Here is a 15,311-nt window from a genome sequence, read left to right on the forward strand (position 1 = left end):
ACAACATTTGAAGCTTAAGTTTTCAGGAACGAGCTTCCAAAAAGAATGAGACCAAATGCGACACATTTCTTACAGTATTTACGTTTTTCTAATTGATTGACACAAAGCTTTCTAGTTACAACTAGGCTGAACAAATATTCAACATAGTCCAAACAGCACAATTATAAAAGAAACAAGCGTAGTATGAGCACACTAGTACAAGATGGGAAGGACTGGAAATGCTAACTGCCCAAATCACATGGCTCGCTGCCTTCGTGTTGAAGGCAACAACGTCACATGCAAGATTGGACGTATTTGTCCCTTGCTCCCTCGTTGCATGAAAGACAGCATTCTGTCCCTTCTACGTCTCCTTTACATGCTTCTGCTGCCCACCCTTTCCCCTTGCTGAGCAGTCATCTCATTCTGTTCCGGCATCTCACCACAAGTGACATCAATGTTGCTCTAAACATTATTAATTGTGCAGCAGATTGCACAGTTGCAATTAAATTTAACGATTTACTGTCTTTCTTAGTGTGGCAAAATGTCTTTCATAGTGTGGCAACATTATTATTGAGATAAAGAGAACTCAATGTACACCATATGCATGCACTGTGATGTGAAACTCTTGTGATGAAGAGCAAAATCCACCTTACTACCATTTAAGCATATGTGAGTGAAACACAAGTCAGTATGCAAAGTGATGAAATTCGGGGGAAACGTGCATGCATGAGGAAAATTTTAATTCAATACATAATGCGTCCACAGATTGAAACCTATTTTCATTTCCTAAAAAAGCATAACCTTTTAGATCCTGGGCATGCAAAGATAATAGTGTTTAAAAAAATAACTAGAAAGCTTATAAACATGATTTGTAATGAGTAAAAATATTGAAATGTGTATGAAAATCAAAATGTCATTCCTTTGATTCTAAGGACACAGAAGAAACTTGAATAATTATTTTGTTTAATAGCAAGCAATTAAAAATGCATTTGGATCCAATACAGTATCCGAAGATTCGACTCCGGAAATCAAGGATCTGATCCAGTTCAGGTTCTGAAAAAATCCTGGATCCATCCCTACTTAATTATCTACTACTATAATTATCAACTATGCACATATATTTAATAATATTCAATTTGATCTGCACACTAATGAAACAAGAAATATGAAAATTAACTAAGTTCATAACAATTCTGTAAGGACTAACAAAGCTGGGCACACCCAAAATGGGTCTTAGGATTCATAAAAAAAGTTCCACAAAATTAAAGATCTATTGACTCAATTGTGCAATTGAAAAAAGAAGTGAAAATTTTCCTCCAGAATGAACTTCACTATTATTTTGTAAATATCTATTAAACACTTACTAATACCAACATTTTCATACTCCATTCAAATATCACACATGTCCCTCATTGTAAATCTATCTTTCAAGAAGTGTACATGAGCAATTTAAGCACTACGTATTTCATCATATATTACCAGTTTGCCATATATGAAATATGTGAATCTATTAAGCCTTATATTCATTAATCTATTGCACTTTTTGCAACATGTCCTATTTCTTCTTGTAAGATCCTTAGAAAAAAATATTACAATAATATACTATAAATTTTCTAAAAGATCTATAATTTGAGTTGAATTATCTTACCACCAGGAGGCAAACAAGCCGTGATACGGTCGATTTCTCGATTGGTTTCCAGGAGTTCACCAATATTCTGATCCAACAACACCATGTCACTCATCATTGACTTGGCAGCATCTTCATCTGCCTGTGGAACTTGTAAATCACTTTGCAAATTCTCAATATCCATTTTAACGTCTTGTATTTGGGCATTTAATGCTGCTTCTCTCCTCCTGAGCATTGGTGTAAAAATTCACTTGTTAGATTTTAGCATTCATCAACCTTGATAACACATTTCTACAACTTGATTACTTAATTAAATATTTTTAGTCAATTTTTCATTATTGAGATCATTTAGAATGCCATTAATGCATTTTTTTTAAATTTCAAGCACAACCACATAATTATGAATAATGGCTCCAAGAGAAGTGATCAGGACCAACATTTAAGTAGAAAAACAATGGCTTGAGGAGATGAAAGGGTTTTGCTACCTAGGGAGCAAAGCAACCAGCGATGGTTGAAGTGAGCAGGAAAGAAATATTTAGTAGAATAGCACAGGCTGATATGGCATTCTACTAAAAGAACATTCCACTAACACCTGAGAATGCAAGCAAGTAAGGAAACGATTCATCAGATGCTACACATAAAGCAATTGACAGCAGCAAAGAAGTCAAGAGTAAAAGCCTAGGAAAACTGGTGATATAGAAAAATGTGTGCCATAATGGGCACTTTCTCAATCCCTCCGAGACTTCATCACGAGGAGACGATTTCGCGAGCGCCTGAGTGCCACTCTCGCGAAGCGCTGGAGTGCGTCGTGCCTGCCTGATCCACGCGTGCCGCTGATCCTCGCGTCCTGTGAAGTGCTCACAATTTATAGTGAATTCACCAACGGTGTCGGCCTCTTTATGCCATGTGTGAACTTCTATTACTTTCCGCCACCACCTACCCAATTGTAAGGTGAAACGTCAGTGTGAAACCTGTTTCCCCTCCTCCGCCTACACCTCCCCTCTCACGCCCGCTTCGAGCACGGCGGCCGGCTGTAAGCCGCCTGGCTCGCGCTCTCTGCTTTCTGACCTCGGACAAGGAAAGAACCTCTCGTGCCCGGCATCTTCCCAAAGGCAAGAGTACATTAACCTCAGGCAATTTAGTATTTTATGTATTGTGCTCCTAAAGCTTACTTTGGATATTAAATGTATTATAACTGTTGGAAATCAACCATATTGTTTGTTATTTTTTCACTCCTAACCGCCTATTTCTCGTCAATTCATTCTCGCGACGTGTGTGCGTTGCAAATGATGATGCTCAAACCAGTGAGTTATGAGAAAGTCCTTAGAAAAAGGGAAGGAAAGAAAAGCCTGTTCAAAACCATAAGAAGAAGATGGGACAACTTAATCAGCCACATTACAAGGCATGACGACAGACAAAGCTAGGAGATGGAAGGAATATGTACCAGGAGGAATTATACAACAGAAGCAAAATTAGCTCAAAAATTATCGAAGAGGAAAGTTAAGTAGAAAAGATGACATGGGAGCGAGCATCTTAAGATAGGAATTTGACCCTGCAATAATAAACCTGCGAAAGAATAAGGCCCCACGAATAGATGTCATTCCAGCAGAGCTAACAAAAAATGCAGGAGAGAAGGTCATAACTCAACTCTTTAAAACTATCTGCGATATGTTCCTAACAGGACTTTACCTAATGACTTCGAGAAGAACATCATTATCCCCATATCCAAAAAGAAGAGAGAAGTGCGAAGACTTTAGGACGATAAGTCTGACAACACATGCATCGAAGATTCTGACGATTCAGGAGAGTTAAACCGCATTCAAAATATGGTGCAACCGAAGAATGAAGATAAAATGGATAGTCCATGTAAGTAACGAGGAAGTGCTTGTAAGTGAACGAGGAAGAGTGGGAGAAAAGAGAAGTCTCCTAAAAACCTTAAGCAGAAGATGGGACAACTTGGTCACATTTTGAGGCATGATGCCCTCATGAAGACGTTCATTGAAGGACAAGTGGAAGGGAAGAAGGGCAAGGGACGGCCCCGAATGAGTAACACAGGACGGGTTATAAGGATGTAAAAGAGAAGAAATATGTAGCTATGAAAAGATTAGCGGATAGGAAAGAGGAATGGAGAGTTATATTATACCAATCTTAGGATTGTTGACTAATGATGACGATGATGATGACATGATGAAGACAACCGTCAAAGGTAAAGTAGATGGAAAGAAAGGCAATGGAAGGCCCAAAAATAGCTACATGGGGCAGGCTATTAAGGTTGTTAGAAAAAAGAAATTTATAAATAAATATGAAAAGGTAAGCTGATAGGAGAGCAGTGTGCAGAGATGCATCAAACCAATATTTAGATTGATGACTTATGATGACTATGACCAGCTTCATACCCACATTCACAATATCTTCAAAAAGACATCTCATCTTGCAGTCACTGGCCAATACCATTATTGGAAGTTGAACAATAGGGTAGTTTCCTTCCTCAAAGAAAACGAAAGGCATTGATTGCTATTCGTTACCCACCATTAGTGTATTCATGATGTACAAATCATTTGGTCTTAGAAATCCTAGTTTAGACGAATGGCAAAGGTCAATTTTTACCTCATTTGAAAAAGGCCAGATTGGCACCCATGCTATGCCACTCCACGTGACGTCACAGGGACCTAGTTTCTATACGAGTAGATAGGAGTTTTACATCGTCTGAGATTACCAATGCATGCATGAAGCACAGAGCTCAGGGAAACATGTCTTAATAATCACCTATTAAAACTGCCTAAGGTCTGAAAGTTTTCTTCGTTTGATAGGGTATTAATAATCCTTTTTTAAGCCAAGCGCTACCTGCTAGCAGAGCACTCTGCTACCTGCTAGCAGCCTGCATCGTATCAGCGCTCGAAGCCTCACCCCAACGTCACTCACTTCACACGGCAACAGCGGGAACCAGAATGACGTCACACGGGCTTTTCCCATCATTCATACTTAGCCGTCGCGCTTTCGCACGCTTGAAAATTTTCACTTTTCATTTAATCGTGAAAAATAGATATCATCATTAAAAAATCTAAAAGCGTGAAATACGTACTCCAGGAGTAATTATCTTTCGATTTAAGCGATAAAAAAATAATAAGAAACCACCCTATTGGCATACTTCAAAGATATTTTTATTGTGTCATAATTCCATCTTAAATCTAAAAATGTGCTAATATTAGGCCAAATATTTCAACAAAATAGGAAAAATAATTTCTTCACTTTTAGCAAAAGTTACTTGCTATAAACAACCACAGCATTCAACAGCAAAAAACGCTTCAACTTCATTGTTACCTGAGATCAGGAAGTTCTCTCTCATTTATTTCTGAAATACTCCTGTGCATGGGTTTTAGTTCCAGGAGTTTTCCATATTTTTCTTCTAACTTGTCCAACTCAATTTTATTTTGCCTTAACTTCATTGGCAACTCACGCATTTTCCTGTTAAGCTGAAATCAGGAACAGTGAAACTATTAAGAACTGCACAGCAAAAATACTTTTGCTAATTCATTCATATCAAACTAAACAATGCCAGACAACCCACAGACAAGTAAGAAAATAATAAAAATGGAGCACAGTATTGACTATCCTTGATAGTCAAAGGGAAAACCTACCAGCAATAAAAGTGTATGGACAGTTCAGTCACTGTAATTTTTTCAGTAGTTTTAGTAGTACCCTTAGTGTCTGTGTCATGCATTCTCCACCGCTTTAGCATCTATTCCATTGAAATGCTAATTCCTTTCAAGCAATTTTGCTTCTTGGCCCACCCATTAATCCAACTCTTCAAAATGATTTAAACGACTAAATATTATCAGGGATGCAGAGATCCATCATTTTTTTCACATCCAGATCCCATTAGATCCTTGTTTTTAGGTGTTATGTTTTCAAGTATGATTGCATTTTTAATGCCTGATATAAAATGAAGTATGTAATAATTCAAGTTTTATCTGGGTTCTCACAGTCAAAGGAAAGCTATTTTGATTTCATTACACATTTTTATATTGTTATTGATTACAAATAATTTTTATAAGCTTTCAAGTTATTTAAAAACACTTATATCTTTACACGTTCAGCATCTAAACTGTTACGCTTGGTATCATAATAAGCCAGCAATAATGAGGGCCCTCTCATAGTGGAATACGGCAGGCCATCAATACTTATCATTTCAGCAATCAGCTTGTTGAAGACAAAGACATTAGGCTCAGTGGATATTCGACATCGTTAGGATTATCAGCCCTTGTGCTTGCATTTTGACATGAAAGTAGATTTCTATCTTCAGAGAAATTTTCAACTGAATTCAAATTTTCCTCACACACGTTTCTCAAAATGATCAAATTTAAGACAGTAAAATATATCACCATTTCCAAGCCACAAACCCTGGTTCCCACATTGGAAGTTTACCGTGCTAACCACTATACTGTCACACCTCTCTGATAGAGGGTCATTGTTTTAAAATTATGTAAGGCATGCTAAATGTACCACATGAAAAATAACTAATTACAGCTAAGCTATGGCCCAATCAATGAATTCCAAGAAGCATTCAGCACTCTGAATAGCATAAAAAACATGGCACGGAAAAAGGGTCAGCAAGGTATGTGGTCTCCCCTTATCAAACCCAACATCGCAATTGATTAAAAGAATTTGGGGCATGGAAGGGAAAGATATGCCGCAAAAATGGACTTCGATAAGGACTGGAGAATCATGGATATTTATATCCTCCTTAATGTCACCACTGCAATGATTTTCCTCTAGATGGCAGCAAGGACACTAACCCATTGAGAATTGCAAACATGTGGAATTCAACAAGAAAAAGCTAATTTTTGCTATTTACTTTCTGTTTTTATGAGCAAAACGAAAACCACACACTAATTTATACTTTGCCCAGCTACTATAGCTATTTCAACTATGATTTCTGAACAAGTTATTTTACACCTATTACCCAGGTGGGCACTTCAAGCACCCCTATGCAGTTTTCAAAGCTCATACACCCAAGAAATGAATTATTAACAACCTTCTATCAACTTACATCAGATGCCAAGCTTTGGGCTTCTGTACCAGTCTGAAAATCTCGGAGGCAAAGAGGGCAGCATGGCTTTAACTCATCCAGTTTTTTTATGTATTGCCTGAACAAATGTTCAGATGAAGATAATGTCCCTTTGTTGTCCTAAAAACAGAATAGAAATGAGAATTACAACTAAATAGTCTTTAAATTAAGAATTAAGCAAAGCACTTAAATAATTATGAACACATCCCACAAGCACGCGAGACATTGATGAATTTAGGAACATCCAGGACAAGCCATTACAAAGACATCCTAAGTGCATTAATTTATTCAAACTGTACTACAGTAGAACCTCGTTAAAGCGAGTACGGGCTATAGCGACGCCCCCGCTATTACGAGAGATAGCCGATGCACCGTCAATTGACCCTATAATAAGCGTGTTAAAAAATTCGTTTTTACGAGACCCTTTCGGTGTTGGCTCTCGCCATAGCGAGGGTTTCACCGCCGGAAGACTTTCATCAAGACTCCTTAACCTCTGTAATTGCTAGCGATCTGTTAGAAATGAAGTTAATGGAGTGCTCAGTCTCAAATTTATGTGGTAAACTGTCGTTCGATAAATATAATGTTGACGAAATGATGCTTTGCATGATTTTTATTCAGTGCGGCGCTTATAAATTGTTTGAATAGTTAGTCATTATTTGGGTAAGGAAATTTAGTGATGCAAAAAAACATCGCCTTTCGTCTGGATTTATGCTTACGTTTATCGGATAGATGTTAATTTGTCGCCGCACCACTCCTGTTCCTGTATATCTGTTCGCAACAGGTATATTGGCTATTATTTGCTCCACCTCCGGTAAAGCGACAATTCGCTATAGCGAGTGTTTATTAGTGCACCGTGGGGTGTCGTTATATCGAGGTTTCGCTGTATTTTATTGTGAAAATTCAAGACAACAGATGCTATTATCTTGCCATTAGTAATGGATGCAAATGTTGATGACATCAGCATCCTGGCAACGCTAACTAGCAAAACATTAATGTATTTTTGGATTGAATGTGTTAAGGGGCAAACATTTTGCAATGGGTAAATATGCATTTATTTAATGTCCATTGCATTTTCAATGTCGTCTTTGTTTTTAAAAGTAATTATTGCAAATTAAGGGCTTTAAAAATTTGTTGACAAAGTGTTTTTATTCATGACGAGCCTATGCTAATAAACCACAATTTTCTAAAAATAAAAGCTCATAAAAAGCTCACAAAGTTTCTTAAATTACAACAGTTAACACATTAACTGTGGCACCAATTTACTGCAGTTAGGTGAGGAGTAAAATTCTTGTTTCGTTTGATTTGTTTAAGCCATTTGGCATCAGACAGCTCCGTGATCAACACCCACGTGATACCAATTGGCATCAGCCTTAGTGAATGTGTTAATCTTTAATCTTATATGCCCAATCAGCCCCTGTTTAAACTACATACAGCTCCAAGCTTAAAAATAATGCACTATACATACCTGCAATTGCTCTATTTGTCTTCTCAAGCTTGCAACTTTTTCTTCATATCCATCAACACTACCACAGAGTTCAATAAGTTGGTCTTGATTCTCTGAATTAAGACAGATAAATTGACTTTTTTCCATTATCACCTCTCATAACATTGTAAGTACATAAGAAAAATGTAAGCCTCAACATAAAATTAAGAGATAACTGTATAGTTACAAATACTGTCTTTCCAAAAATGATTAACATGGCATGACTGTAAAGTGAAGCTAAAAGAAATCCTGCTTATATGTACTACCTTTTTGCATTGTGGACACCCCCCTCATTCTTTTTCTACCAATTGAGATAAATACAACAGTGATACCAACTGGACTAAAATTTTGAGAAATCTCAACTTTTCGAAATGATTGTAAGACAACAAAATGCAAACCTCTTAGCAAATCCTCTTTCTTCCGAATCTGTTCCTTTAGATGCTTCCTGTTGCTTTCCATGCTGGCCAACTCTTTTTCCTTTTCCCTTAACTGATAATTCATGTCTGTTATATCACTGCGCTATGAGAGAAAGTTAAATAAAAATAATCTTAAAACTCATACAATACAGTACTATGGAATTACTCTTAATTGTGTAATATTATAAATTAAAAACTACAGGGTTCATACCATCTTTCCATTTCCAATTTTCCCTCGCTTTTCCCTGATTTCCAGACCAAATGTTTAAAATTCTTCTGAGCCATACATTCACGGAGTAGCATAAAGACAAAATTCGAAAGGCTGAGTAAATGAGCCTGGACAGAAAGCAAGGCGATTTGGTGGGAAGATGTTCATAATCTGCCACTTGTTCAAAGTGAGATTTAAACCACATGCTTCAATGTTTCGTTCGATGCAAATCACTTAAGTCAATTTTATGAAGTACATTGATGATTTACTATCTATTATATATTATATCTATTATATATAACCGAAAGCCCAGTTTGAACCCTGCAATACACTTAACTTAAAAAATATATAACATTTTATTGTAGAGTACTGACCAATTTTTCCAAGCGAGTTTCCACAGCATAGTTAAAGTCTCGCTCAGGGACTTTTTGCAGGAGATGATTTAGTGTATCAGTGTTTTTCCTCTTCCTGGAAAAGAAGGATTCTCAATGAAACAAATTAAGCTAAGAATCACAATACACAATTCTATTTTACATGCAGTCCCATGAGGTGATACAAGAACCCTCCTTTTAACTAAGAGTTCCACTTACAATGAATTGGATTTGGCAAACTATTTGATCTGATTTTAAGTGCACATTTTAAAATTTCAAAATTTGACAGTTTGTTTCCGCTCATACATTATGCCATCAATTATGGAAATCTACAACTTATATTTCAATGAAATACATTCATAAAATAGCAGCATTTACAAGCTCTTTGAACTAATTCCTAGTCCAAAAGTAATATACAGGGTTTGTCCCAAAAGTAATGAGCTTCATTTTTTTTGCCACGCCACTGTACAACGCCACCTGTGCGACTGATTGGAAGTGGTGGGGGGGACTTTAAGCTTGTCAGCGACACCTTGTTCAGTTGCATACGAGCTTTCGGAGCGGTAGGACATCATTTTTAGTAAACCACCGCTCAGTGTCTCGTCGTGGTTAGAATGGAACTTTGGAGCAACGCTATGAGATAAAGTTTTGCGTCAAACTTTAAAAGACGGTGAGGGAAACATTTTATTTGTTCACTGAGACCTTCAAGGATGACTGCTTGTCGTACTCGCAGGTCAAAAAGTGGCACAAGCCGTTCAAGGAAGGCCGGGAAGAAGTGGCCAATGAGGCCCGTTCTGGGCATCCATCAACATCGCGAACGGACGATAATGTCACTCGTGTGCGAGATTTGCTGAAGAAAGACCGTCGAATGAGTGTTCGTTTGATGGCAGAAAAATTAAATTTTTCCGAAAACAGATGTTCATCAAATTGTTTCAGAAGACTTGTCCACGCGTAAGATTTGCGCGAAACTTGTGCCAAAAGTCTTGTCCGACGCTCAAAAACAGCAGCGCATGGAAGTGTGCAAAGAGCTGCTTGAACTCTGCGAGGAGGATCCAAATTTCCTTGACAACGTCATCAAAGGAGATGAGTCATGGATCTTTGAATCCGGAGACGAAAAAACAGAGTGCGGAGTGGCACACGACCTCGTCACCGCATCACAAGAAAGCAAGAATGAGCAAGTCCCGCGTCAAGTCCATGGTCATCGTGTTCTTCGACGCTAAGGGAATCGTGCACTATGAGTTTGTACCACCTGGGCAGAACGTCAACAAGAACTTCTACAAAGAAGTTCTCAAAGGACTCAATCACAGAGTTACCCGCGTCCGGCCAGAGATCCAGTCGCCATGGAGACTCCACCATGACTACGCGCCGAGTCACACCACCTTCATAGTCAACTCCTATCTGACCCGGATCAGTGTTTCAACGGTGCCACAGTCCTCCTATAACCCTGATGAAGCCCCGGCAGACTTCTTCTTGTTTCCTAGGGTGAAAAGGGAGCTGAAAGGAAAGCATCTGGAGACCCTGGACAACATTAAAAAAACCACGACGAGGTGCCTTAACAGCATTCCGCAAAGCGAATTCCAGAGGGCCTACGATGCATGGAAAACACGTTGGAATAGGTGTATAGACGTGGGAGGAGACTATTTTGACGAGTATTAAGTTGTATTATATGTTTGATCAATAAATTATTTTTTTTTAAAAAGGCTCATTACTTTTGGGACAAACCCTGTATGTTTAACACACAATAGAATTTGCTTTAAGATTGATCCTCCAGAACAGATATATATAATTAAGTAAGGGTCCATGGTACAAGGGCAGAAAAAATTAACACAGCTCATTGGCATCTGAAAGTGGCCAATTCAGGAACTACTTGTCTTCCAAAATTTAGCCTCATAATGCTCTCATACAACCGGGAATTTTAAAAGCTATACGCCCCTTATACCGGGGAAATAATCATATCCGTTGCATTATGAGGCTGCATAGAGGATGCAGCTATGCATTCTTCCCCATATTCTCCGCAGTATGCTTCGCCCACCACTCACCTAGAATGGAGTTTACACTCGTCAGGACATCTTATTGGGCATTGAGACTGCCTTAGAACACATTCGTTCCGGTGGTGTAGTGGGTAAAGTTTCATACTATGAATCAGAGGTTCAGCGGATCAAGTCTCAGTAACGGATAATTTGATGCTGCAAACACACACTGTAGACATTTTACTGATCTAAAAACTTTGCAAAACGTACCATGAGGTCCAGAGGATGTTGCATGGCTACTATGAATTCTTAAGCACTTATTTATTAGAAAAGTTGATGTCCAATTTAAACTCCGATAATTTCTTACATGTAGATATCTGAAGCAATTGACCGATTTGGTCAATAACTAATTGCTATAATGCTGAAATGAGAAGGGTGATTTGTGATCTTCATAATTTCTTTGAAACATGATTTTTAATCACATAGATTATCCCATAGTTGTACCTATATTTGATTAAGAACATTAATTAATGTTGGAATCTATGCAATTCTATCTGTTTGTTTGGACGTTTCCAATATACAGTAAAACTTCGATTTTACGCACTTTGATTTTACATCAAGTCTCGTTTTTACGCAGCGACACTCAAGTCCGGCCGGAAAGCATAGGGAATTCCAATGGCGAAACTTCGATTTTACATCTTTTCTTGATTTTACGCAGTTTTTTCGATTTTGCGCAGCATAACCCCAGCCCCAAAGAGGCCGCTAATCTTGATTTTACGCAGTTGTCTTTCGACTTGTTTTGAAAAACCCGACTAGAGCAATATGAAGTTAGGTTATTTATTCGTCTAAATGAGTTACAAAAATGAATACAAGAACGAATTTAAGTATACCGGGACTAGCCACGGTAATAACTTTACGTGAGTCACCCGCAATGCACAAATTGTGCGATAACTCCACAGAGAAAAAATCATTCGCCTTGACCGGGATGTTTTCCTTCGCCCCAGCGAAATATAACGGCGAAATTAGCCGTTAAAAATCCTCCCGTGCCAACATTTTGGCTTCCAAGGTGATCCAAAAAAGATAGTCGTACTTCTAGTATGGACGTAAGTCGATGGTGATTCAACACGATGGTAAAAGCATACGTCTCATTCCGCGGGCTAACCCCACATCTGCGGGACGAATGGAGGCGAGGGAAAGTTGATTGCGCGGCGTGCTTATTAGAGCTGATTCAACTTGTATCTCATTTTCAGTGGGTTTAAATGAAACATTGTTGGAACTTCAATAGATATTAGCTTAACTCCGCTAGGTGGCAAGCGTTTATTTTTAACGGAACGGGAGTTTATGCCCTCGGAGAATAACTCGCGTCGACAATCGTCATGCAATCATTGAAGTCAAATCAAGACGTGAGTGATAAGGCAGTCCCTTTAAACTCAGGAATGGCTTAGTACCATTAAATCGAAATACAAAAAGTGTCCGGTGTTGTTATCAACTATGGGGAAGCAAAATATTACGTTAAGATGAGTCACACGGCTTGTGAGCCGAAGGTCCCGGCGCTATTAATAATTTTTTTATTCATCACTGGCGGCATGACGGTAGTTGCGCGGTTATTTAAATAGCTCACTTTAAAAAAGTGATCTAAACACCGGAAAAATCTGATTTTCCTAATATCCCGGGTCCTATGTGCTACGTATTATCTTTGGTATGCTATTTGGAAGGAGGTAACTGATAGCTGGGGTCATTAGAGCCATGAAGTAAGGGCTGGGGGGATAGGAACCCTATATGGGCATTAGCCAGGTTGTAATGATAGGCCTTAAAGGGACGAGGGCTTAACGTCTCATCTGCTGGACAGAGTGGTGCACTGGAAGTGCCCTCCACATTACTCTCAAGTAGGGATAGGGCCATCTCTGATAAGTTTCTGCTACTGCCAGGACTTGAACCCAGGCCCACAGGGTGTAAAGCCTTTGTGATGTATTAGCACAATTTTGCTCTCTGTTACTGGGGTTAATTTGGATGACTATCCTCAGATATCTCATTTCTTCAATCTCCAATCTTTGTTTGTCTGCAGGTGGTTAAATGGATTTCCTGAAAACTGCTTTTAATGAGAATATTTTCGAAAATTAGCTTCTCTGCGAGCATTTAGTATCACCATTGCGACATTTCTCCTGGGTAACAGATGTAATCTTAGCACCAGAAATTCTAGCAATTCTACCATGTTATTCAACCATGGGAAACATTGTTCAGGAATGCAACGTTGTTTTTCTCAGGGTAACACGTCATCTGTGGTGTTGCTTGTGAGTAAATAAGATTATTAGGCTTCATTTTCTTGCCTCCAAATGAGTATAATTTAATCCAGGAAACATATATCTGATACGACTGAAAAGGAATTCATGCTCTTTTACCATAAAGCCACACATAATGAGACTTTTTCTGGATCCGGTTCTGGCTCAAATCAGAACTATACAAAAGTGTTCTAAAAATTTCTAAAAGGGGTTCTAAAAATAATGAGCAAGAGTTATCCTGAAAACTATACTTCTCCTCAATACCAACTCTTGATTTTACACAGTGCCCATATTTCGGTCCCTCCAACTGCGTAAAATCAAAGTTTTACTGTAAATAAAAAGGTTCGATACGTGTGTATCAGGCAGTCTGGGTATTGTTGTCTGACTGGAATGTACGGCTTTCTTATTTCTCTGAACCTTTGCACCTCTTAAATAACAGGTTATGGGCACCCAATCATTAAGCTTCAATTAGAATCATAATCATCATTTTTCGAGATACATTTAACAACGACGTTCCGCAATAGTTAACATTGAAATTCTGTCGGAAAAAAATTTACGCTGAAGAATGGCGGCGGAATATGAAGACGACAGATTCAAAGTTCCTTTGTTCGACGGGAAAGAATACGACGACTGGAAATTTCGTATGGAAACGTTATTGGATGAATTAGATCTTTTGACACTCTCCAAGGAAGAACCACTTTATCCTAGACCGATCCTAAATGAATCAGCGTCGGAACGTACAGCTCGAGAAGAAGCGAACGCTAAATTGCGGAGTCGAGACAAAAGATGCAAAGGACTAATAATTCGGAAGCTTGCGAACAGTCATTTGGAGTACGCAAAAGGAAAAATATCAGCATACAGCGTGTGGAAGGAGCTAAAAGACACTTTTGAAAGGAAAGGTTTAGCAATTCAGTTACAAATTAGAAGACAGCTTTTATCTCCGGCTTGTCAGCATAACCTGAAGAAAGAAAATCTAGAAAATCATTTTCTTCATTTCGATCGACTGATTCGTCAACTGAAGTCAACGGGCGCCAATGTGAGTGAGCCGGATATAATATGTCATTTGTTGCTTACCTTGCCGCAAGAATATAACGTGGTCGTCACAGCCAGAGAGACTATGTCTACTGATAGACTAACCTTAGCTTTTGTGAAGAACAGATTACTTGATGAGGAATCCAAGCGATCGTTTTTGGCTAACGGAGAGCAGGATATGAATTCTGAGGTTCCATCTACAACGGCATTCGCTACACAGTCCAAACGAGTAAAGAACAACTATCGGAATACACGGAAGAATGACGTAGCGGAGGTAAAGAATGAAAATAAATTTCATATTCGCTGTCACAACTGTGGTAAACCAGGTCATTTAAGGGCTGAATGCTGGAAGGGTAAAAATAAAAGTGGGCACGCTCATGCAGCCAACGACGATGAAGAATCTTCAGCAGACGACTACGGAATCAGCTTTGCAGCACATGCGGAGATAGAAGACAAGAAGATGACAATGGAGGAGGAATCAACTGCTATGGGAACAAGTTCACAGTCTGAAGGTGAAATAAGTTTTATTTTAGACTCTGCAGCTACTGAGCATTTAGTTGGGGAACTAACTCCTCTCAGCAATGTTACTCCTTTGAAGATACCCATCAACATTAAAGTTGCTAAAACTGGACAGCTGATGACTGCCAAAGAAAAAGGGGATATTGATGGTGTTATTTTTAATAACGGAAAATGGGTTAAGTTACACATTGCAAACGTGTTAAGGGTACCTGATCTTGAGATGAATCTCCTATCAGTTCAAAAATTGGATTCTCATGGTTATGGTGTGCTGTTTGCAGATGGAATAGGAAAAATTTTGAAAGGTGGTCGAACAGTAGCAGTTGCCAGGCGTTGTGGAAAATTATACAAAATTGTTTTTCGGA

At 38.5% G+C, this 15,311-nt stretch overlaps 1 protein-coding gene across 1 annotated transcript in view; it reads right to left on the reverse strand.

Moving 5' to 3' along the window:
• LOC124160243 (DNA repair protein RAD50) overlaps positions 1-15,311 on the reverse strand; it is a 63,456-nt gene that overhangs the window by 25,916 nt on the left and 22,229 nt on the right. Inside the window, exons 13-18 of the mRNA XM_046536056.1 lie at positions 9,156-9,249; positions 8,556-8,676; positions 8,140-8,231; positions 6,657-6,794; positions 4,928-5,079; positions 1,628-1,833 (exon numbers count right to left, since the gene is read on the reverse strand). Coding sequence (XP_046392012.1) covers positions 1,628-1,833; positions 4,928-5,079; positions 6,657-6,794; positions 8,140-8,231; positions 8,556-8,676; positions 9,156-9,249 — 803 coding nt within the window. The remainder of the gene's footprint in view (positions 1-1,627; positions 1,834-4,927; positions 5,080-6,656; positions 6,795-8,139; positions 8,232-8,555; positions 8,677-9,155; positions 9,250-15,311) is intronic.

This window comes from Ischnura elegans, chromosome 6, assembly GCF_921293095.1.
Source record: "Ischnura elegans chromosome 6, ioIscEleg1.1, whole genome shotgun sequence".
In the NCBI taxonomy this organism is placed as follows: Eukaryota; Metazoa; Arthropoda; class Insecta; order Odonata; family Coenagrionidae; genus Ischnura; species Ischnura elegans.